Genomic DNA, 25,651 nt, shown 5'->3' with positions numbered 1-25,651 from the left:
AAACACTTACTTGAAGTATTCCTAACATATTATACTTTAGTTCAACCTACATACTTACCTTTGGTTTGCTAATTTTAGTAATGAACTAGTGATATTTTAGTATTTATATTTTTACATTAACATTTGAATAATTAAGTTATCTTAGAAAATGATGATTAACATTGATGGTATAGTTTTAATGTATATTCAGTAATGAATATAACTAACAAACATTTGTTAATATGCTATTTTAATATGAACATACAATCAGAATTTTTAATAGTTAAAGTGAACATATCTATATTATATAATGATTGTTGGTGGGTTTATATCTTAAAGTATGTTGTTATTTAAATATTGAATAATAACATAAACACTTACTTGAAGTATTCCTAACATATTTTAATTTAAATGCAAATTGTTTTATCTTAAACAGAATAGTATTTAACAAGTTCATATCATCAATATGTTGAAAATAATTAATGTATTTATGATGTTATTCATTATTGACTACACTTAAGGGTTAAAAAGTCAACCATGGTTAAACTTATGACTAAAATTTACCCAAACGCAAACGTAAATCAATATATGATGTATAGCTATTTTAAAAGTTAATCGTACAAACATTTGGTATTAAGATATACTACTAACAGCATACAATAAACTATGAATATTGCTTGGATTGTATATGACTATAGTATATAATGATTGATGGTTTTATAATTTCAAAAAAGCACAAGTATATCTAATGTAAGTGCGAACTGTTTTAATCTAATAAAAGAGGTTTAAATACCAGATATTGTCATTAATCTGTTAGCATTACCAAATTTGGCATTGCTATTATTCATCTATGAATAAAATAAAAACTTCAAAAGTAATGAAAGTGGTTTAAGATAACGTAACCTACTAAATCATAGAAACATATTCGTATTCATAAGTGTAATAGAAAAGTAAAATCTAATGGGAAAATGACTGGGCAATTTTAAGCTGCTTTTGACTCTCGTGCAAGTCTTACTTTGCAAGTCCTCCAATTATGGTTAACATATTGATTGCAACCTGTGCACATTCTGGTTTTTTTCTTTGCAGCTGCAACGGCTTTCTCAATAGCACTAACCATTCTTTTCTTAGTTCCACTACCTTTGGTACGTATAGATGCAGGTGGATGGATATTTATTTCATCAGGAATGTTGCGTATTCCAAGCATCCGAATAATTTCTTCTTCATCGTTATCAGATGATGTTTGGTTAGAACTGGCAAACTCAATTGCTGTCCGCTTCAACGTACGTGTTTTTTCAACAAACTCCAACAATTTCTCTTTGCTTCTTTTAAAATGATCCAAGCAGTATGCAATATTGTTGTATGCCTCTGTTAAAAGTTTAAAGGTGTCATCTTCTATTTCCATGGCAACATGTTTCATGGCAAACAAATGGCTGGAAATTGCATCCCTACTCTATCTTCTTAGAATATACTGCTCTGGAATCTCTTCAATATGGTTGTTTTTCAGTACAGCAAAAATATGACGACACAAAATGCCAGTATGTATGAAGTGATTGCATGAACATTTAACTTCTTTTTCAGGCAACTTTAGTTCAACCTACATTGTATAATAAAAATAATGTATGTTAGTAACTGATTGAAGTAACATATTAGTTGGTGGTTATTGCATAATAATGAAAAAAATATATGTAATTTAAAAATAATTAGATATTATACTTGTATGATGACTAATGAAAAGCATTTAAACGATGAATATAACCTTGCATTTTATCTTCAACTGTTTGCTCTTATCCGTTTGTGTAATCATAACAACTTGCCACCCATCAATCTTTTCAACACTGTCGATAGAACAGTACCAGGCTGCTTTAAATATTTCCTTTTTGACCTCATAGAAAATCTTTTTTTTGTAAACCGCAGCTGCATGTTCTAGTAAGCCACTTGGAAGCGTCATTTCATGCTTTGCATTTTTTGTATCATGTTCTAGTTTCTGTTGAGCATTTCGTTGCTTTCCAATTGCGGTGTCGTAGTTCATCATGAAATAGATAAGCAAATTACCACAGTTAGAGTATTTATTAAAAAATGAGTTCACGCTTTCAGACCTTGAAGTAGTTTTCATCAGACCGTGTAGTGGCATGTCTTTAAAATAGGCTGGAATCCAAAGTTTTCGATCCCTGTACATGTCTTTGAACCATCTTTTGTCCTGTAGTTTGAATTTTCTCATAAGCAGTTTCCACCTTGATTCAAACACTTCAGGCTCGATATAGACATTCCATACAAGCTTTGTAAAACGCTTGCGAAAATCAGTGTTTTTCAAAAAATCGGCTGAAACCTAAAAAAAATAGAAATTTATTAGATTAACTATGAATAAACAATATGTATGCTAATCGTTATTAGAAATATGTAAAACTGTGTAAATCATTGATGAATAAAAATGTTGCGTGCTAACTTAGGCCAAAATATACACACCTTGGCTTGTAGTTTTTTCATAATGTGCCACATACATAAACGATGATTAGAATTAGGAAATATTGCTTCAAAGGCTTGTAGAATTGCTGGATCTTGGTCTGTTAACACTAATTGAGGGTGTTTCACATGTGCTTTCAAAAAAGCTTCAAGCAACCAACGATAAGATTCTATTGACTCGTTGCTTAACAAACCTGCCCCAATGTTTATTGAACGTTTGTGGTTATCAATGGCTGTAAACGGCACAAAAATCATTCCATACCTGTATCAAAAAGGTAATTAAAAACAAATTCAATATTGATTACGAAGTCAAAAAAACATCAATATTCATACTTAAAAAAAAAGTGTGTAATGAGTATAAGATCATACTTATTTGTTCGGAATGTAGCATCAAATGATATCACATCTCCAAACTCCTTGTAATATAACTTATCGGTTTCATCCGCCCAAAACATTGCGTTTAACACACTATCAACACATTTATACTCAAATGTGTAATTATGAAACTCATCTTTCCTCATGTTCATTTTGTCAACAACCAGCTGTGCATCCTTGTCACCTATAATGTTTCCCACCTTCCTTCTGAAATTTTTATAATCAATTGATTCAGGGCCAACGTTTTCATAACCTCCTTGCAAACTAGCTTGTAACTTGTGTGCCTTTGTTGCACCAATGTTAGATGTTGAAGAACGCACTATAAACTCCTTGTCTTTGTAACTAAGTCGTCGTGCACGTTTGGAATACCGTCTTTCTTCTTTAGTCTCTAGGGGGTGGTTGTGATTCTCTTCAAACGCATATATTTTACAAGCATTAGTTTGCATGTGTAACCTTTCAAACTTTATCAATGCCTTGCAGTCCGTAATTTTGAAGTTTGAGTTTCGTTTATTCCTTCCACTCCCCTCAGGATCCAAAGTGTCAGTTGACCTGTTAGGTATTTTACCCATTTTGTTGCACACTACATACCTTTTTTTTAATGGTTTTGTCACCAAACCTCGTTACTGTATTTAACCTGACACCAAAACCTGCTTTATCTGCATATAATTTATACATTTCAACCGCCTCCTCTAATGATTGATATATAGCATCTACATCTGGCATAAAATCTTTAGGAACAATAGGTTTCCACAACATGGTTTTCCCACCAGGCGAGTCAACAACATTACTATTGAATGATTCCTCTTCAGAATCAGTTTGATTTGTACTTGTTTTTTAAGACAACAAAAAACAATAATGCGACATGCAAAACCTAATATAAATTTCTATGAATTACGTATACATAAACTAAAGAACTTTATAATCATAATAAACGTATGTGAAACAGTAACCAAAGTTGAATTGTTTACATGTTTGAGTCGTATTAACGCATAATCACCAATGATTATCGTACTTAATCAACATTGTATTAAACTTAAGAAAAAATCACCAACGAGGGACTCCTGTACAACGATATGTGATATAAACCATCATTAAGTAATTAATACATGCAACGTATATGACTAATCATATACAAATATGTACTCGGTCTTATTCAACATATACAAAAACTCAATAACTATTGAAAAACACGATCTGTAATTACAAGATATTGACATTGTTTTCATTAGTTACCTTCACCAGCATAATCAGAGATTTGATTTCTTCCGTCGAATTGATCATCAGACTTATAGAAATTGTCGTCGTCATATTCATTACAGTTGACGTCTTCTTCGCCATATTGATCATCATCTTCTGTATCATCGCTACTGTAATCAAAACAGTCCGACATCGATATTGATTTGAATCACGAATGGTATACTGCGTTGTTATCTTCAAACGTAAATGATTAACAATATACAACATTCGACTGAAAATCCGATTGCTATACTCGATTGCTATACACGAATGGTCCTTGGACATCGTATCTTCACTTCAATATCTCATTGAACGATAACTATAGAATATCCCTTAATTATAAGAAAATATTAATGGATAATATATTGATTATTAATTGTATTATATTAATTAAAAAATAGATTAAATACAAATTTACTTAAATACCCTAATAAAATGATTGGCTGATAATTGTTCTCGCGTTCTCAACCTTTTTGGTCTTCTCATTTGATCCTACTCCTATATATATATATATATATATATATATATATATATATATATATATATTTTTACCTGAGCACTTTTATTTTTAGTTTCACCTTATTTTTTTATACATTTTATCAACTTTTTCTCATGTTTATTATTAAACATTTTTCGTTGTCCGTCTTATAAAATGATATGAAAAGAATGGTAATAAGGAGTCTTGAACTTGTAGTCATGTATGCTACTTAGCATTGAAATAAGTAATATTTTTTATAATCAATGCTACTTTAATCATAAAAATGTATTTTGATTAATGTCACATTAACTGTACTTGTATACAATCAACGTCATTTACGATAAGTGTCATGTCTTGCACCTAAAAGAATCTCTATTATTATGTTTACTAGTACACATATTGTGCTTAGCTTACTCCTCAAAAGAGACATACTAGTACATATAAAAGTTTTTTTTTAGAAATTGTTAATTTCAAGAAAAAACTTCAAATTTGCATTAAAAGATTGAATCTTATTTCATTAATAAGTTGCATAAAAAGTATGGGGTAAAATTGGAAGGAAAAAAATGTATGTATGAAAAAACCGTAAAAACATTGCTAACCTAAAGTTTTTTTTGGAAGTTTCACTTAAAGAGAAACAAGAAAACATGTGAAAAAAGATTGTTTAATAAAGAAAAAACATCATAAATGGTCCTTATGGTTTCTCAAAATTTGAAGTTTAGTCCCTATAGTTTAAAAACGTCATAAATGGTCCCTATGTTTTCAAAACTTTTGATAATTGGTCCTTACTGCTAACTCCGTTAAGTTTTCTCTGTTAATTGAAGGGTATTTTCGTCATTTCACAACCACATGGACCATTTATGATGTTTTCTCATATTTTAAAAAAAAAAGAAAAAATATATATAATTAAATATATAAAAGATCTTTCTCTCTCTCTCTCTCTCTCTCTCTCTCTCTCTCTCTCTCTCTCTCTCTCATCGTCTTCTTTAATTTTCATCCCATATCAAATTTATTCAAAACCCATACCAATCAAAACCACCACCCGGCAACCAGTAAATTGATTTGCTTTTCTCATTTGTCTATACCTTGAGTAACAGTTTCCAGCGAGGCATTCATGCGTTTTAGATCTGCTCCATCACACACCACCCATTTATGATTTGGGTTGTTTTTGCAGGTTTGAAACCCCATTAGGGATTTCAGCAACGATGATCGCTGGTTGTTGTAGTAGTGGTGTTCGTTGGTGGTTACAATGGTGATTCTGACTAGGCATTCATGGGTTTTTCCCATCTAATTCTAAAGAAGGGAGGGGTGTGGTCTGATTCGATAATAATGAAGGAAGATGCAAGATTCACACACCTTCTTTGTGTTAATGGAGGCAGGGTGGAAGTTCTTTTCCTCAACTGCCCTCATCATCTTCTGCTCTGATTTTGAACCTAGAAACCATTCACAACTACCCCCTTAATCTGAAACATAATCTTAATCTGAATCGATTTTTTATATGAAACATAAATCTAAACCGGATCTGAATCGATTTCTTATTTGAAACGCATGCCTAAACTAGATCTGAATCATAAACGGAAACTACTCCATTCTCCACTATAAAACCCCCTCCATGGAAGATGTATCCACTTCTGATCTGGCCATCGAACTTGATTTACATAACAGGTGTATGTATCAGACTTTCAGAAGGAAGGTGTTGTTATGGCACCTGTTAGAAAAAGATGAAATATGTATGTTTTGCTTAGGATGGTTTTTAGATGAAGATGAAGATGGAGAGGTTGGCATGATTTTTAGTGGCTAACTCAAGAATAAACCCAGATTTTGTTATGGTTTTTATTTCAGGGATATTTTTTAGGCGGGATGCTCTTGGGTGTTTATCACACACACATACACACACACACACAGAGGGGTGGGACCCTTTTATATTAAACAATTATTTTTATTTTTATTTTTTTTAAGTAAGGAAAAATATCATATATGGTCCCTGTGGTAGTGAAATGACGAAAATGCCCTTCAGTTAACAGACAAAACATAACGGAGTTAGCAGTAATTCTCACAACCCAAAACCGGAACGGTGGAAACGTTCTGGGGTGGATGACGTCATGTCAAGTATCACAACATGTGCAGTATAGTAATCAAAGTACAACAATCATTGCATTAATAGTAATAGTTTTACATGACTTACATTACATAGAAACTTCAAAGTAATACAGGTAATAATGTAGATGCAGCTTGGTACTAAACGGTCTTCACCAAAAGAGCTTGAGATGTACCTGTCTATTACTGACCTGAGAATACAAGTTATTTGAAAGCGAGTATCAGCATTTTTACAAATGCTGGTGAGTTCATAAGTATTTAGTGTCATTTTATCCATATAACTTTATATAAGTAGTAGTTTTTAGAGTACACGGTGAATTAGAGTCCTTTCCAGAAAATCCTATATTTTCTGATTTAAAAGCAATCTTCTACCAAGACTAGACAGAATTATGTTGTAAAAGTAGTTTTTCCCTTAACACTATCATTATCAAAAGATGGTATTGATTTTAAAGAAAGTAGGAGAGTATCAGGGAAAATAACATATGCCTCAGCAGTGAAGACTGCTGACTAAGGCAAAAGAAATCATAGACTCCAGGAGAGTATCGAATGAACGACGCGCCTGACTCAGTCTAACGAGAGAAAACACAGAACCCAACCAATATCAAATGAATGATACATCTAGCAAGGTCTAAAAACAGTGAACACAGACCCCAGACAGTATCAAATGAATGATAAGTCTAGCAAGGTCTAAAACAAAGAGTGAATGTGAACTCGTGTGTAACCATGCTGATCGACGATAGAGTATCCGATGACCCTCCAGGTCACGCGTAGAGGTAGTGGCAGTAGTAGTGGCTTCATGTCACACATAGGCCTTACCGGTGCAGACTGTAGCTAGTAGTTAGGGTGTGGGAGTGTCAGTCCCGTATAGATCTATACACATGATGTTCGCTCTCCTTCCCGGAGACTCTGGTTACACGGCGTTGGCGCAATGAAGCGCCGTAGTGGGAAATAGTGTGTCACATTCTAAAGTAAGATATATATATATATATATATATATATATATATATATATATATATATATATATGTATATATATATATATATAGAGAGAGAGAGAGAGTGAGAGATAGAGTCTCCCAACCATTCCTATAATAGTTACTAGTGTCTCTGATCTATGAGTGACGAGTGGGAGGATGCCCTTGCTACCCAAGGGAAATGAACTGATCGATGTAAACCTATATATCTATGCTTGTATACATAATATATAACTACTGATCAAACGACCTTCGAACGGATATCCGATCCCACCAGACCACATCTTAACGAAGAAAATGAAATAGGGCGAACTAGCCTTCCTAAGTCCTTTAAACATTATTTATATAACTATACAAGCACAGGCATACATTTAACTAAGTAGAAGCATTAACAAAGTAGAAGTATTTTATGAAGTAGAAGCGTTTCTCAAAGTGGAAGTGCTAATAAGGTATAAGCGTTTACGAAGTAGTAGCATAAATAAAGTAGGAGTGATAATAAGTGGGAGTGTATCGTGAAGTAGAAGCGTTAACAAGTAGAAGCGTATCGTGAAGTAAAAGCGTTAACAAGTAGAAGCGTATCGTGAAGTAAAAGCGTTAACAAAGTAGTAGTATTTAACTAAGTAGGAGCATTAACTAGGTAGAAGTATAACGAAGCAGTAGTATCTAACGAAGTAGGAGTATAAAAACATGGAAGAAAACTTTGATGAAAACTTTGGAAAACCTTTGTACTTTAAGAAAATCATTCATAAACAAGTTTTGATTATAACTTAGATAAAGTAGAGAAAACCTTTGTTTAAAATGTTGTTGTAACAGAGTTTGAAATATAAAATACAACGCGAGTGTCAATTTGAGAAAAGCTTTGAATAAGTAAAGACATTTAGAAAACCATTTACAGTATCATACTTGGTAAAACAGTTAACAGTGTAATGAATCCTTGTGCATGCGGGTTATCAATCACATGTGATTGATATGATAACTGGCATGTTTAACTTGTATCTCCCCCCCCCCCCTAAAAGTATGTAAAAACATTAAAGAGGTTAATTCAGGGGTATGAACTCACCTATTGTAAGTGGATCGAACGAAGGTGCCGGTTGGGTGCTCGGTGTCAAATAAAGACTTGAGCACACTTAGTGACCTATTAACATATGATGACATATGTTTACATACAATTAGTAAAGATAATACTAATTAAACATGTATACGCATCCTAAAGTGCGGAAAACACTTTGGTTAAGTGCTTGGAGTGTCGCGGGTAACATTTAAGGGTGTGTATGGCTTAGATAGGGAGTTTACTCTGCAAGAGTAAACTCTTTATAGAGTTCATGGCTCTGGGACTAACTCCCCATGAGTTTACGGCCGTAAACTCATGGTGAGGGTGTTCTACGATGCCAAAATGTCTTATATCACTTGTGGAATTTTGCTAGGTCCAAATATAAAGTGTATGAATGGATTTAAGGCATCAAATGAACCAATTAAGGAGTTTACGGCCCTAAACAAGGAGTTTACGGCTGTAAGCTCCTATGTACATATTCTTTTGGTGTTTTAAGGGCTTAAATGATAGAGAATAAAATCCTAAGCATTTTTCCAAGACAAATGGGGAGTTTAGGGCATCATTTGGGCACCTTTTAGGAGTTTACGGCCCATGGACCTTTCCTAGGGGGGTTTACGGCCGTAAACTCCTATTTCCTTGGATTTATTGAAGTTTAAAGCCTTTACTTCAATTGGGGTTGGTTCTAGATATTTTCCAAGGCCATAGGAGGTGTTTGAGGGCATTTCTAACACTTAAACTTGAGTTTACTCCCCATGAAGAGGAGTTTACGGCCCAAGCATGTTCTTGGGCAGTAAACTCAAGTTTACTCCCCAAAAGTTAAGTTCAATGTGTTCTAAGTCCGTTTCCATAAGTCATTTAGCCATATCTAAGCCTTAGGGGTAGTTTAGAGGGGTTTTGGGGCTTAAAAACCTCATTTAATGGTGTTCGCGATCCAAGAGTGTTCTTGGGCCGTAAACACATAAGTTGGCCCCTATTTTATGTCTTAAACACGAATTTGTATGTTAACTAAGCTACACAACAAGTTAGGATAGATTACTCACTAGTTTGGGGCTCGAAATGGGCGTTTTTGGATCGAAAACAAGTTGTAGAGAGAGAGTGTAGAGAGAGAGTGAAAAAGTCTCAAATGGACTCCACTCACCCTTATATAGGGGTTTGAGTTGGGGCTCAGTGGAAATCTACCCGATACTGCTGTTAAACGGGGGTTTTGTTCGCACCCGATTTAGTGGTCGTATTTTGACTTGGTTGAAACTAAAATTTTTGAAGGGAAAAATTTTGGGGTGTTTCTAATTTATTTCAACATTCATAAAGTCATTCAAAAAGTCCCAAATTAATTAACCAGTCCAAAAGTTAACGGACAGTTAAATAAAACGAGACTTATTAACGGAAGAAGAGGTTAAAAATGACGGAATAAATTTCGGATTGTCACAGTAATAACTAATCGTCAAAAGTTTTGAAAGTACAAGGACCATCTATGACGTTTTTAAATCACAGGACTAAACTTCAGATTTTGAAAAACCACATGAACCATTTATGATGTTTTTTCTTTAATAAATAAAACTCTAAAGTTGAATGAAAATTATTAGGGTAAAAGTGATGATAGAAAAAAAAAATATATAAAAATTAAACCATAGAAGCTTAAAACGCTTAAGGGCGTTCTTGGCAATATTCCAATATTTGAAACTTAGGAAAAAAAAAAGGACCAATTTGAATTATTTTAATAATATTTATGAAGCTCAGAAAAAGACAGATAAAGCTGATGAATCTTAAACATTTTATTCTACTTAGACCAGGTATAAATCGAATTGGTACAGTTCGATTCTAGTTTAGATTTAGTTCCCACTCAAGTCAATAAATAAATACAAAATTGCGGTTTTCTAATTTAAAAATTACAGATGTAAAATATCACATTGTTTCAAAATACAAATTAAAAATAGACTCATTCGATGAACTTATTATTATTATTATCCGTCGATCATCCTTGGTTTAAACGAGAAAGTTACCACCCGGAATACAACCATCCTTGGTTTAAACGTGAAACTTAGAAAAGAAGTAATAAACTCTATTGTGGCTTGGGGGATCAATATTAGATTCGGGTCAAATATGGGCGGCTACATTCCTATGCTATAGAATCAGCAACCACGAGTGACAAAACGTGGACAGGGACACGTTATATATATATATATATATATATATATATATATATATATATATATATATATATATATATATATATATATAGCTCAAATGAGAATACTACTTTATATTACTATTCTACTATGAATTTTGTATAATATTATTCATCAACAAATATACGAACAATCACACATTAATATTCACATTAAAATTTTGTATATACAACTTTATGACATTACTCATCACCAAATATATGAGCAATCACATATTTAACATTTACATTAGAATTTACTAAATTACTACATATATATATATATATATATATATATATATATATATATATATATATATATATTATAGTAGAATAGCAATATAAAATTGAATATATTCATATTATAATTACTACAATAATATACATATTAAATTCATAGTAGAATAGTAACATAAAGTAGTGTTCTCACGTTCTCACATTAAATAGTGTTCTCATTTGAAACCCTATATATATACATACATATATATATATATATATATATACATACTATCTTATAAAAGAAATCCCATTATTTCTAAAAATAGATTGAATATAATAATATTATTTTTTTTAAAACATTCAAATCATTAAGCTAATAATACAAATAGTCATCAATAAAATAATATTAAATTTTAACCTGGGTTTTGAATCTTTATATTTCTCAACAAATTCTATCTTATTCCCTGAATTTCGGATAATTCATAATTTGAAATAATCATAAAATACATGTTGATTCAAATATCCCTCCTGCAGATCGCTCTTTCTTAACATGTTTTTATTTTAATCCTTACTTGTAATTGATTTCATCATTTTTAACTTTTTGTATTTTTATGTTATAAATATATTGGATGAAGGCTTTATTATATTAGGTTTGTTCCTAAAACGGTTTTTACTATGTTTCTTTAATGTGTTGGTTTTGCAGGTTCAAAGAACTCAACCAAGAGGGCCAGTTAGAGCATTGTATTATCATTAGTTTGTATATTTTGGCATCTTACTTTTGCAATAAAGAACGGTTAGACACAAGATTTGATATGATTAAGGTAGTTTATATATTTTTCATCTTGTTTAGTCTAAAAATGAAACCTTTTTCATAATTGGTCCTTATAATATCAAGTTTCATCACACGGACTTCCTGATTACAGTGATTATTGTCCTTATTATAAGATTCTATATAGATTTTGTTCAATATTTTAAGGTTTCGAGAACCTAAATCAATATGAATCCTTGAATTACATAACATCGTTGAACATGTTTTAATTTGTGACCAAACTTAGTTTAAAATCACAATGAACAAGTTGACACCTGAGTATTTTGGTCTTCTCAAAAGCCTATTTATCGACTTTTGAATCAAAACACCTGATATTCTAAAGGTTTATTTTTATAAACTATTATTTATATATTTTAGCATTTTACTTAGTAGGACATTAAATTAATAAAAGAATTAAGGAAAACGAAAAAACAAAAAAGAGGACGATAAACAGTATAAGTGGTTTGGGTATGTATAAATGGAAGTAATAACCATTTAGGGGGTGTTTGGCAAAAAAAACTTATTGCTTATTAGTTTATTAGCTTATAAGTTAATAAGTAAGTGTAGGGTAACTTATGAAAAAATAACGTATTTGAGGTTCCCCACCGTAATAAGTTATTTTAATCCAAACACTTTTTTAACTTATAGTGATGTGGAACCTAATAAGTTGTTTTAAAAAAAGTTTAGCCAAACACTCCCTTAATATGGTATGGTAATGCTCTTGAAAAAAAAGATGTCATTTAATATTCATTTCTCGAAGTGAACGCACAATGGTTTTAACTCTAAAGAGATCAAATTATTCGCCGTCCGCCGCTTTGCGCGGGTAGACGGCTAGTGTGTATATATATATATATATATATATATATATATATATATATACACTAGTGGTGGACCCGCACAAAGCGGCGGGGGTGCATAATTTCTTTCGGCGATATGTTTCGTTTATAAACATTTTATGCCCCTAAAGAAAGTACATGTCGAAGACAATAGAATCCAACTTTGACGTTAGTAGTTGTAGGGAAAGTGTTTCATTAGTTTAAAATTCCTTAATATAGATGTCTACGAATGAGCTTTTCGACCAAAAAATCTAATATGAATCGAAACTGAACAGGAACCGAAATTTTTTATTTGATGTGGTTCTCAGTTCTCCCTACTCCATTATTTTTTATTTTTGGTTATTTTTCAGTTAATAATTAGAACTGGGTAAGGTAGTCTTGATTCTCCAAATCCATCACTTTTAGTTATCAGTTATTTCTGTCTCATGGCGTTTTCAGAACCGCATACACTAGAAATTTATTTTCATTTTGTTGTTAATTATCAAATTAAATATTAAAAAAACCAATTGTATTGTACAACTTTTATCATTATTATTCAAAGATTAATTAATTTGGTAATTGTATAATCAAATGCAAGATTGGTTTAAAATAGAAAGTTATTATATTGTTATTCAACATAATATTTTGAAGATGTTTATTATATTGTTACCCGGTATGATATCTACAAAAATAACAATATATACCTAACATGACAATACCAATATATAATTGTTGAGCTGAAGGGAACCACTAAGAAAATATGAGTAACCTATTATATATAATTAACATTTTCAAATAAAAAAGCAAACGACCATAATTCTGACTCTATGTTTTTATATATCTGACAAACTAACCAATAAATAAAGAAATTTTCCAACTTTAGACATAGATACAACAAATAACAAATAATATTTAGCTGCCAAAGAAGCAGCAAACAAAATCCATTCTAGATGATTTCTCAGTGGTAATTTGTAAGTAACATAAATTGAAAGTAACTTTGCTAGAATAAGAAACAAAACCCAAAAACATTTTAGGCATCACACCTCAAAATTGATCAGAAGAGGCGATATGCAACTCCAACCAAGATGATTTATCAATAGCAAGGTGGATATCCTGAAACAGCAACAAACTTTGTTCAACCACAGTAAGAACCATAATAGGCAGCAATCCTATGCGATTTATAGCCTTCACCAGAATCTAGATATATCTGCGAATCAACATCAGCATTTCAACCTGTATAAAAATCATATTTTCAAACCTGTAAGAACTTGAAACCACCTCTTTGGAATAAAATAAATCAGAAGTCTATAGCGGACTCACTGGAACAACAAGAAAGAAATGAAATTACTAAAAAAACAAACCAGTAAGAACTCAGACCTGTAAGAACTTGAAACCACCTCTTTGGAATAAAACCCATTAGAAATCTAACCTATGAGATCATAAAGGAGTAAAAAATCGAAAACAATAATGAAAGAAAATAATAGAACTTGTTCGAAAGAAAAAGAAAGTACTGAGGTGAACTTTTTGCTCAAGTCAAAATTTCCTAATAATCACTAATAATTCATCCCTACAAAACAGAATCTTAAAAAAAAGAAATATTCTATTGGTTTATAAGAAAACTTTTGGGGTTCCATAACTAAAACAACACAAAATGGTGATACAACCAATGCAAATACAAGTTGCATCATTCTGTAATCTTTTCACTTGAACATCTTTTCTAGCATCTGAAAACCAACCATTAAATCTCAATGTTAAAGCTATAAATAGAACTCGTAAGATTAATTAGAACAAATTTTATGTGTCAATCTCAAAGAGACGACAAGGGAAGCTATTATTTAACCACACATCCTACCGTCGTATCTAGGGTACATGCCAAATCATTAGTTGGGCTACTTCTTTATCTTCCCCAAGCATGTAACCAAACGAAACCAAATCAGTAAGTTAATAAACTAAAGAAGAAGATATAGAAATGAGTGATGGTTTAGAGAGAGAAGAAAACCAATAATCTGATAGTTCCATAATTATGATATCATGAAGACTATTGAAGCATTCTTTCAAATCATCACTTTTTCATTAATAACCATGCAAAAAACCAGAACCTGACATCAACCATTCATACTACATAAAAAACCACGAGTAATTCAAAAATCATGAAGGTATAAAGTAATTTAAACAAAATCATACCGACAACATACAAACCACTCTTACATAACATATTCAGATGCTCAACTTTATAAACAGTTTAAACGCATAAACAGAATATAGATTAATGGATGAGGATAGATCTTTGGATTACATTTTCCTCACCCAAAAAGATCAGAGAGGTGTCATTTGAAACCTAAAATCAACCCCATGTGGAGTTCGAAATCTAGCAACAACAGGTATGTAGTGATGAGCTCGGGGATAGGGTTTTCAATGGTGCGTTGGTAGAGGGATTCTGGTAAGATGGTGGTCCGATGGCAGTCGGTGGTGTGGTCAGGCCATTCGGTAATGTCGGTGGTTGTGTTTTTAGAATGACCTATGCCAGTGGTTGTGTTTTTAGGTTTTCTCTTGAGGTTGAGAAGGAGTGGGTGAGAGACTGAGAGTAGTTGACCCAATAATTATGCGATCATTTTGTAAGGTGTGGTGGGTACAAGAAAGTGGCGGATTAAGTGGTAACTCAAACGGAAAAAGTCAAGTTAAGAGAGAAAAAGTCAGGTCAACAAGAAAAGAGAGATAATTAGGGAATTAGATACGAATGATAAGATTAGATGGTTTAAGTTTAAATTTAATATTATTATATTCATTGTTAATTGTACTTTTAGCTTAATGGTTTGGACGTCTTAAAAAACTAATATTATTATATTCAATCTATTTTTAGAAATAGTGAAATTTCTTTTATAAGATAGTAAAGATATATATATATATATATATATATATATATATATATATATATATATATATATATATATATATATATATATAAGCTTAGGTTATTATATTCAAGGTAATTACTATGTTATTGTATATATAAATGTAAGCCAATCATTTTACTTATTTTAATAAAGTTATTAATACATATTATTGAATTAAATATAATTGAGAAATACCATTTAATTTAACTAGAAGGTTAGTTTAGTCAATTAACATAGATTTAATTAAAAGAAATTTGCATATTTTAAGGGATTATATATTCTGTTAATTTTAAAAATCCGATTTTACGAATTATAAGGTTTTTTATTCGGACATTCTGACAGAATATGTTTGAGTAGTTCAAAAATAAAAAATTTCTTGAACCATAAAATAATAAAAATATTCTTGAACAAATTTCTTGATCATGATTTTAAAAATTTCTTGTAGAATAACAAAATTCTCGAACCATCAATTGAAGAATTAAAACAAAAATTACATTAATTCTTATATAATATATATAACAATTGTTAAGAATTACATATATTGTTAAAGATTAAAACTAAAAAACTTTCAAATCTAGAAAAAAACATCAAAATCTAACAAAGACACTACTACATTCTAAAAGAATAATGTTGCTAAGAGGCATCGTTCAAATTTCGTGGTCCGTTCTTCAAGCATCACATTCTGTAGAAACAAATTCAATAATAAATTAGTGATAAAATATCCATATTGCATTCCAACATAATTGGATTTCGTGATTCCATTATGATAGAATTGGAAATCATTTACCAATAATTATATTAATTCGGGGAATTCTAACAGAATATGTTCATGATTATCATAAAAACATTATTTTCTGATAGAATACTATAAACGAAAAAATACCATTCAGTTGAAGCATTTTAACGAGCGCTTGGTGTGCATCAAAGCAACTTTCAATTTTGGATGAGAGGGTGCTACAGCCGCCGCAATAAGAACCCTAACCCTAGGAGGGTGCTACAGCCGCAACTTATACCCCATCCTTCACCCGCCACCTCATATCCTCCATTGGAATTGGAAATCGTCGGAGCCACCCCCCTCCTACGTCTGAAAGAGAGCGAGCCAGTCGGATGCAAGAAGTCTAGGGTTGTCACGCCACCATCCCTTTCGTGGTGGCTAACTGTCGTGAACCGCTCAGTCACCGCCATGTTTATATAGTTGCTGTGAACTACCGGTGCCCAACCACCACCACCACTAACCACCACCCGACACTACCATCGCCACCAACAATCATTACCACCCAACTACCACCACCCACCTCCACCATCCATCACCACCACCCACACCCACCTCATTATCACCACCACCCACACCCACCCACCAAAACCACCACCCATTACTATCACCACCACTCACAACCACCCACCCATCACTACCATCCCACCTCTACCACACATTACCACCACCACCACCACCCCTACCTACAAAAACCACCACCCATCACCACCATCCACCAACCACCGCCATCTACCACCACCACCATCAAACATCACCATATGCCACCACTACCCATCATCACCACCACCACCGCCACCACCCACCCATCAAAAACACCACCGCATACCACCCACCAACCACACAACCATTACCCATAAACCACCACCACTATCACATACCTTCCTTCACCAACCATCACCACCCAACCAGTTATCACCCACGACCCCCATCACTTACCACCCACCACCACCACCCCCATCACCATCACTCACTCGGCCTCCTCCTCCACCACCACCCATCACTACCACCTACCCCACCTCCACCACCACCACCACTATACATCCTTATCACCATCTTCATCCACCACCACCACCGCCACCCACAACTACAAACACCACCACCATATGTTATATAATCCTATAAATAATATGTTATTATATGTATTTAGTCACATAAATTACATCTGGTTAAATACATATAATCACATATGATTATATCTATCAAATCACATATGATTTATAAGACAAGATTCGTTTTCATATTCTTCATTCAATAATTTTTCTCAAGTATTTAATTATACCTGATTATATAATAGTTAATCATATATGGTTAATGTGGACAAAGATTTGTTATTGTGTTTTTGATTCATTAGTTTTTCTCGTGTATATAATCACATGTGATTATTGTTGGATTAGTGTCTAAGCCTGTAACCATATTTGGTACGTACTTGACCCGGTTGTGCATGGTCCTTTTGGGTTGCCTTCACCAAAGCAACTTGACTGGAGAAATAATCGAGAAAGAGGTTATTATGATTTATTAATATATTATAGGAATAATATATTAAAGGAAAAATCATATTTGTTTAATTAATGTTGGTCAATAATTAATTTAGAATTAATTATATGATCAAATGTAGTTAATTAAACTAGAGGGGCTGAATTGTAATTATGTGATAGTTGCAAATTAGGGCATTGGTTGCCCCAAGGAAGGGGTGGACGAATTCAAGGTGATAAGGCCTTAGAATTCGTCCATGATAAGGATTCAAGGCTTATCTTATGGGCTGCTTGGTGCGCAAGTAACCAGATAAGGATAAAGACGGAAACCCTAATCTCTACCCTATATAAAGACCCCTTAGCTAAGGGAAAGCCGCCACTTGATCCCTAGAAGACCTAGAGTCGATTTTTGCCTCTCCCCCTTCCCTCTCTCTCTCTTACCTCTCCATTTGCTTGTGGTGTTTGTGAGCCATTAGAGGTACTACACTTGTGGTACTTGCTTTCCAAGACAAAGAGATTGAAGATTTGTGTTGTTATTACAATATAACAACAAGAGGTATGTAATCCCTTCTACTACATAGATTTCGAAATACCTAGGTGCATGCTAGGTTCTTCTTGTGTTCATAAAGTTATGTATCTAATAGAGAAAACATGGATCCAAATCTAGGGTTGCATGCACACATAGGATTGTTTGTATAAAACCTATAAGTGGTATCAGAGCTTATGGTTATATTGTTTTCAATTAAAATTATACAATTGTATGAATTTAACACTTTAGGGTTTATAGCCAATAAACCCTAGGAGGCAAGATTTTGAAATTAGGGTTCTTGAAACCCTGTTTTCGAAAATTGATAGGGTTCTTTGAATCCCTTTCCTTAGTGCCCAAGTTTTCGAAATCTAGGGTTTGTGTAACGACCCAAAAATCACTACTGAAAATTTCTTTTAAAACATTACTGAAACCATATTTATAAAAAGCAGTATCATAAGTCATAACATAATTTTCGAGTATTAATTCATAACATGATCTCATTATCAGATTAAAATGCTCACAGGCTAACTGACTATGGTGTATGCACTGAAATCTTCCCGAGCTCCTCTTTTAAAAGCTGAGTACCTGAAACCAAAAATGGAAACCGTAAGCATGAAGCTTAGTGAGCTCCCCCAAACTACCACATACCATACAATAACATAATAAGCATCTACCGGGCATTGCCCACTGCATCGGACCAAAGTCCGGAACTAACTAGGGCCTTGCCCTCTGCATCGGACCGAAGTACGAAACTAACTGCATCGAACCAAAGTCCGGAACTAACTGCATCGGACCGATTATCAACATAACATAGGACAGAAGTCCAGAACTGATTGAATATAACTGCATCGGACCGAAGTCCCCAACATCGGACCGAAGTCCGGAACTGATTGAATATAACATAGCATAAAACTATCAACTAGCATGAATATATAAACTGCATACTACATCGGAACAGAGTCCGAAACACATAACACAAAACATGCTTGAATCACAAAGACATCAAGCACTCTAACTACTGCATCGGACCGAGGTCCGGAACTAACTGAACATATCATAACATAATCATAACATATAATATAAACTCATATATTGCATACTGCATCGGGTTGTAGCTCGGAACACATAACACATAATCCTGTCTGAGCCACGAAGGCATCAAACATACTAGCTACTGCATCGGACCGAAGTCCGAAAACTACTGCTAACTAAACGGGCCGCCATTGTGGCCTTAGACCCGTTCCTACTGGAAGGAAACTCACCTCGTGATGCTGACTGCTGAACTCCTGAATGAGAAATCCCCGACTGCTGCTCCGAGTGCTTCCTAGTTATCATGGGAAATAAAATATTAAATCAAAATAGGGATTCTCCTATGAGTAAAAATACCATTTTACCCCTGATATGCCATGGTCACAACATGCCCCAAAAACCCTCAATTTCTTCTAAGCCCATCCATGGCCCCACTAAAGGCCCACTCATGGCCCAATTTGCTTCATTGGGCCCAAAGCCCTTTATTGGACCTTACTTAAGCCTAATGCTAAATCCTTGATCCTTAGTAACTGAATTATGATGGCCCAATAGGGCCCAAGGACCCTAAGTCTCAACTCAACCCACACCGAGGCACAAAAAGCAATAAGCCCAACTAACTGCGTTACGCGGGGCGTACTCTATTGTACGCTTAGCGTACTGGCCTGCTAGAGACTACGCGGGGCGTACCTGCAATTACGCTCGGCGTACTCATTCTGTTAAGACACTTTCCATTAAGCACTTAATACTCCGACTCAAGATCCATAAACTTAGATCTAGGTCTTATTCCATTCCCTAATCCATAAAGTTGCTTGCTTTATGGCTTCCAGGACTTACATAAGTCCCAACTCCAAAAACCATGTTCTAAATCCATGAAAGAAGGTCTTAACTCATGCATGAACTCATTGGGACCGTAAAGATCGGAACTTTACTGCTTATGGGACTCATATGACTCTACGGGAGGCAATCTTGGTCTTAGAAACGAGCTTAAGTCATAAAGTCTCAATCTTGGGACCAAAAAGGTCCATAAACTTGTACTAAGGAGATCTAAGAGGTTAATCAACAAGATCAAGACTTTTTACCTTGCAGAGGTCCAAAATGAAGCACTTATCCCAGATCTACAAGCTCCAGCTTCAAAGGTTCTTCATTGCCAACCTTTTTCTCTTTGCTTCCAAGCTTTAATCCACCAAAAAGGGTTCTCCAAGGTCAAGATCTCATAAAATGAAGATAAGGACGTTCTAGGGTCTCCTAGCGTGCTGCAAGTGCTTAACCCTACTCAGTCCCATCGTAAGCGGATCTGCTGGGTTATCCTCTGACGATATCCTCTTAACTACGATGAGTCCTTCTTCTACACGATGTCTAATAAAGTGATATTTTCTGTCAATATGTCGAGATCAACCATGATCCCTCGGTTCCTTGGTCAAGGCAACCGCTCCTTCATTATTACAGAAAATTTCCATAGGCTCCTTTATGGCAGGTTTAACTCCAAGGTCTCGAATGAAGTTCTTCAACCATACTGCCTCCTTTGACGCTTCACTCGTTGCAATGTACTCTGATTCGTACATTGAATCAGCTATGGTTTCTTGCTTGGAACTTTTCCAAGTCATTGCTCCTCCATTAAGGGTAAAGACCCAGCCCGACTGTGAACGGTAGTTGTCTCTGTCGGTCTGGAAACTGGCGTCACTATACCCTCGCACCTTTAAGTCATCACTCCCTCCGAGAACTAGAAACCATTCCTTGTTCCTCCGAAGGTACGTAAGGATATTATTGACTGCAGTCCAATGTGCTCTGCCAGGGTTCCCTTGATATCTACTGACCATGCTCAAAGCGAAGGCTACATCAGGGCGAGTACAAGTCATAACATACATGATTGAGCCAACTGCGGAAGCGTAAGGTACTCGACTCATCTCTGTTATCTCGGCTTCGGTACTTGGACTTTGAGTCTTACTCAACTTGGCATTGCTTTGGATCGGTAATTCTCCCTTCTTCAAGTTTTCCATACTAAAACGTTTTAGTACCTTGTCTAAGTAAGTATTCTGACTAAGTCCTATTAGTCACTTACTTCGGTCACTCACTATCCTTATTCCCAAAATATAGGAAGCCTCTTCGAGGTCCTTCATAGAGAAGCACTTCTCGAGCTAAGACTTAACTTCCTGCAGTGTCGGGATGTCGTTTCCTATGAGTAATACGTCATCGACATCCAATACGAGGAAGCTTACTATACTCCCACGGGCTTTGACATACACACATGATTCATCTTCGCTTCATACAAATCCAAACTCTTTGACTTTCTCATCGAAGCAAAGACTCCATCTGCGATATGCTTGTTTAAGTCCATAAATGGACTTCTCAAGATTGCACACTCTATTGGGATGCTTCGTATCGACAAAACCCTCTGGTTGAGTCATGTAAACATCCTCAGCCAACTTCCCATTACGGAAAGCGGTTTTGACATCCATTTGCCATATTTCATTATCATGAAATGCAGCAATGGCTAGCATCACCTTAATAGACTTTATTTTAGCAACTGGTGAGAAGGACTCATCATAGTCAACTTCGGGAGTCAGAGTAAATCCCTTCGCAACCAATCACGCCTTATACATGTGCACATTCCCATCCATGTTCATATTCTTCTTGAAGATCCACTTGCACCCAGCCGTCTTACGTCCAGGCACATGGTCAACCAAATTCCAAACTTGGTTGTCATACATGGACTGAATCTCGTTGTCCATTGCCTCTTTCCATTTCGCAGACTCCGGGCCTATCATGTCTTCCTTATAGCTGTTAGGTTCATCTAGATTTACTAGTGTACTATCACTAATATATGTGTCCTCTTCGGTAGTAATATGAAAACCATGCAACTGGGGTTGAACTCTAACTCTCTCGGAATGTCTAAGAGGTAAGGATTCGTCAATCGGTTCAACTGCAGTTTCCTCCTCGGGTTGAGCGCTAGAGTTAGAGGTTCCTTCATCGCTCGACTCTTGAATCTCTTTAATATCGATTGTCCTCCCACTGTCCCCTTGGCTTATGAGTTCTCGCTCTCGAAAAATCCCTCTCCTCGCAACGAAGACAACATTGTCACTCGGTCTCTAGAAGAGTATCCAAAGGATTTATGCGAGTAGCCGATGAAAATACATTGCTCACTACGAGGTTCGAGCTTTTCGTGAGTCTCTCATCTTACGAAATCCTCACAACCCCAAACCTTGATATGTGCCAACGAGGGAGCTTTCCCTGTCCATATCTCGTGAGGTGTTTTGGTAACCTTCTTTGTAGGGACTAAGTTAAGGATACGGACGACAGTCTCTAAGGCATACCCCCAGAATGAGATAGGTAGTGAAGCACGACTCATCATGGAACGAACCATGTCCAACAAGGTTCGATTATGCCTCTCAGCCACACCATTCAACTACGGTGTCCTAGGCGGCATCAATTGCGAAACTATTCCACATTCCTTGAGATAGTCGTGGAATTCAAGACTTAGGTACTCTCCTCCTCAATCGGATTGAAGCATCTTGATTTTCCTGCCCAATTGATTCTCCACTTCTTGTTTAAACTCTTTGAACTTTTAAAAGGTTTCTGACTTGTGCTTGATTAAGTATATATACCCATATCTATTATAATCATTAGTGAAAGTCACATAGAAGCGGTTCGCATCCCTTGTGGTGGATCTAAAGGGTCCACATACATCGGTGTGTATGAGATCCAATAAACCCTCACCCCTTTCACAAGTGCCAGTGAAGGGTGACTTAGTCATCTTTCCAAGTAAACAATACTCACACACGTCATCGTCCCTAAGGTCGAACGACTCCAACACTCCATCCTTTTGGAGTTGGGCTATGCGTTTCTTGTTAACATGTCCAAGACGGAAATGCCACAAGCATGCTTTATCCAAACTATTCGAAGAATCCACACACAATACATCATTTCCTAAGTTATCTACAACCATAACAGTTTCATAAATTCCATTACAAGGCAATGCTCCAAAATATAAAACACCATTTAGATAATCATAAATCGAACCTTTCTCATTATCAAACGAATATCTAAATCCTTATCTAAACAAACCATGAAATGAAATGATGTTTCTTGCCATATCTGGCGAATAGCAATAATTATTTAAATCTAAACCTAATCCATTACTAAGTGCTAAATAATACACTCCAATCTTGGTGACAGGCGACGATCTTCTGTTCCCCATGACTAGATTTATTCTTCCACGCTCCACATCCCTATCTCTTCTTAGTCCCTGCAAATCAGAACATATGTGAAAACCACATCCTGTATTAAGAACCCAAGAAATAGCATGTGATGAATCATTAGATTTAATTGTGTAAATACCTGCGAAAGACGACTTGATCTTCCCATCCTTGATGGCTTGCAGATATTCCGGGCAGCTTCGCTTCCGGTGTCCTATTTTGTGGCAGTGGTGGCACTCTGCCTCCTTAGGGTTTTAATTGGGCTTAGCAGAACCAAATTTGGTTCCACTAAAAGAGGTACCATCTTGGGGCTTTCCCTTGTGGTGGCTATTTGAAGGAGCCTTCCTCTTCTTGCCCTTCCTTTGGCCAATGGCCAAAACAGGAGCAGCAGGTGGAGTGGGAGTTGAAGCAACACACTTGTCCTTGAGGTTGCTCTCAGCAGTCCTTAGGAGCCCTTGGAGTTTTCTTAAGGTGAACTCTTCTTTGTTCATGTGGTAGGTCATACTAAATTGGTTGTATCACGAGGAAAAGGAGTGGATAATGATGTCGATAGCCAAATCTTCCCCAAAGTTAACATTTAACTTGCAAAGACGATCAACATACCTCTGCATCTTTTGCAAATGCGAGGTTAGGGACTCTCCACTCCCCATCTTAGCGGTGATCATGTTGGTGATGATCTCATAGCGCTCTTGCCTTGCGCTTTGGTGGTACCTCTCCATCAAATCTTGGTGCATTTCATATACATGTCCTCATAGGACTTTTGGAGTTCAAGATTCATAGTGGCCAGCATGATGTAATGGACTTTCATTGCATCATGCTCATGGGCCTCAAAGATGACCATTTCTTCATGAGTAGCGATTTCTGGATTGATATTTTCAAGATTCTCATCGAGGACATATTCTTTGTCCTCGTAGCGAGCAATCATGCGGATGTATCTTATCCATTCGTTGAAATTCGATCTGTCGAATGTTACCTTTTGACATAGGCTCATTAGCGAGAATGAACCAGCAGCAGCGTTGTTGGCGTTTGCGTTAGACATCTGCAAATAGAAAGGAACAAAGTTTGATTAGAATTGAATCCCTAATTAAACACCCAAAATGAGAAATTAGGGCTAGGATCCAACACAATTATTTACATATTAGAAAAGGGATGTCGTAATCCAACATGTAAATAATTTGGAGGTAAGTGAATGACGATTCACTAATTCTTCACCATGAAAAACATAAAGGCTTAGGTTTTAAATGTATTGAGAATTCATAGATTTCTTTTTGATATTCATTGAACTTTTCAATGGCATGTTTAAATCTTGATATGCCCTTCTCGTTTGTGACTGGGATGCCGAGGATCGCAAAGCGGGTGTAAATAACCATGCAAATGTACATGGTGCCCTCATTGTCACAGTCACCTATTCGATGTGCCGGTTAACCACACACACTCCATCGAACTATGACAAACAATGAGTCACCCTTGCCACCTTTCCTTAGAACCAACCAGTGTGCCGGTTAACCACACACGCTCCACTAACTTCTTAGCAAGGGTGCAAAGTGTAATTTCATGGGATTGCATCAATTCACTTTTGCCTAAAGTAACTAGGATTGATAATTTTGTAAAAAACGTTTAGTTACTTTATATAGTTTCATTATACTTATTAATGAAGAGAGGATTGCCCTATCCTACCCGTTCGGCTAACGACCCTCCAGCAATCAAGGAAGCGGTGGGTAAGAGTGGATACCCATTAAACGACCATTTTATAGGCCATAACCTTATACCCCCCTTATAGATCGGCTTCGTGAATGAGACCTAGTAACGGTAAGACTAGCATTTTAGTTATATATATATATATATATATATATATATATATATATATATATATATATATATATATATATATATATATATTAATCTTGTAATAATATAATAGTATAGGGTGTATTTTAAACATTTAAAAATACTAGGGTTTTAATTTCAATTTAAAATTTTCGAAATTTATAACCTTTAAATTAAAATTTTAAATATTAAAACTCTTGATTTAATAATTATCTAAATTAAACAATTAATTTGAATTACTAAATCATAAATGATTAACTTAAATTAAACAATTAATTTT

General features: G+C 34.8%; 2 protein-coding genes across 2 annotated transcripts; both read right to left on the bottom strand.

Annotated features, from left to right (window-relative positions):
* Positions 1 to 961: 961 nt before the first annotated feature.
* Positions 962 to 1,396, bottom strand: LOC145016327 (uncharacterized). Its single transcript, XM_078974680.1, has one exon. It carries the CDS (start codon positions 1,394 to 1,396, stop codon positions 962 to 964), a length of 435 nt encoding a protein of 144 aa, XP_078830806.1.
* Positions 1,397 to 1,429: 33 nt separating this feature from the next.
* On the bottom strand, positions 1,430 to 4,204 carry LOC145016325 (protein FAR1-RELATED SEQUENCE 5-like). Its single transcript, XM_078974679.1, has 6 exons — positions 4,048 to 4,204; positions 3,449 to 3,617; positions 2,809 to 3,363; positions 2,443 to 2,701; positions 1,736 to 2,305; positions 1,430 to 1,573 (listed from the first exon to the last, which is right to left on the bottom strand). Exons 1-6 carry the CDS (start codon positions 4,202 to 4,204, stop codon positions 1,430 to 1,432), a joined length of 1,854 nt encoding a protein of 617 aa, XP_078830805.1.
* Between the last annotated feature and the right edge of the window lie 21,447 nt (positions 4,205 to 25,651).

Source organism: Lactuca saligna, chromosome 9, assembly GCF_052625555.1.
Source record: "Lactuca saligna cultivar CGN05327 chromosome 9, ASM5262555v1, whole genome shotgun sequence".
In the NCBI taxonomy this organism is placed as follows: domain Eukaryota; kingdom Viridiplantae; phylum Streptophyta; class Magnoliopsida; order Asterales; family Asteraceae; genus Lactuca; species Lactuca saligna.
This window is presented reverse-complemented; position numbering and strand designations above follow the sequence as displayed.

Excerpts from the sequence above, each read along its gene's own strand:
- LOC145016325 (XM_078974679.1), bottom strand. The coding sequence starts at position 4,204 with ATGTCGGACTGTTTTGATTACAGTAGCGATGATACAGAAGATGATGAT. Across the intron at positions 3,618-4,047 it reads CTCTGATTATGCTGGTGAAG|AGGAATCATTCAATAGTAAT; the intron begins GTAACTAATGAA and ends CTGATTCTGAAG. Across the intron at positions 2,306-2,442 it reads TGAAAAAACTACAAGCCAAG|GTTTCAGCCGATTTTTTGAA; the intron begins GTGTGTATATTT and ends TATTTTTTTTAG.
- LOC145016327 (XM_078974680.1), bottom strand. The coding sequence starts at position 1,396 with ATGAAACATGTTGCCATGGAAATAGAAGATGACACCTTTAAACTTTTA.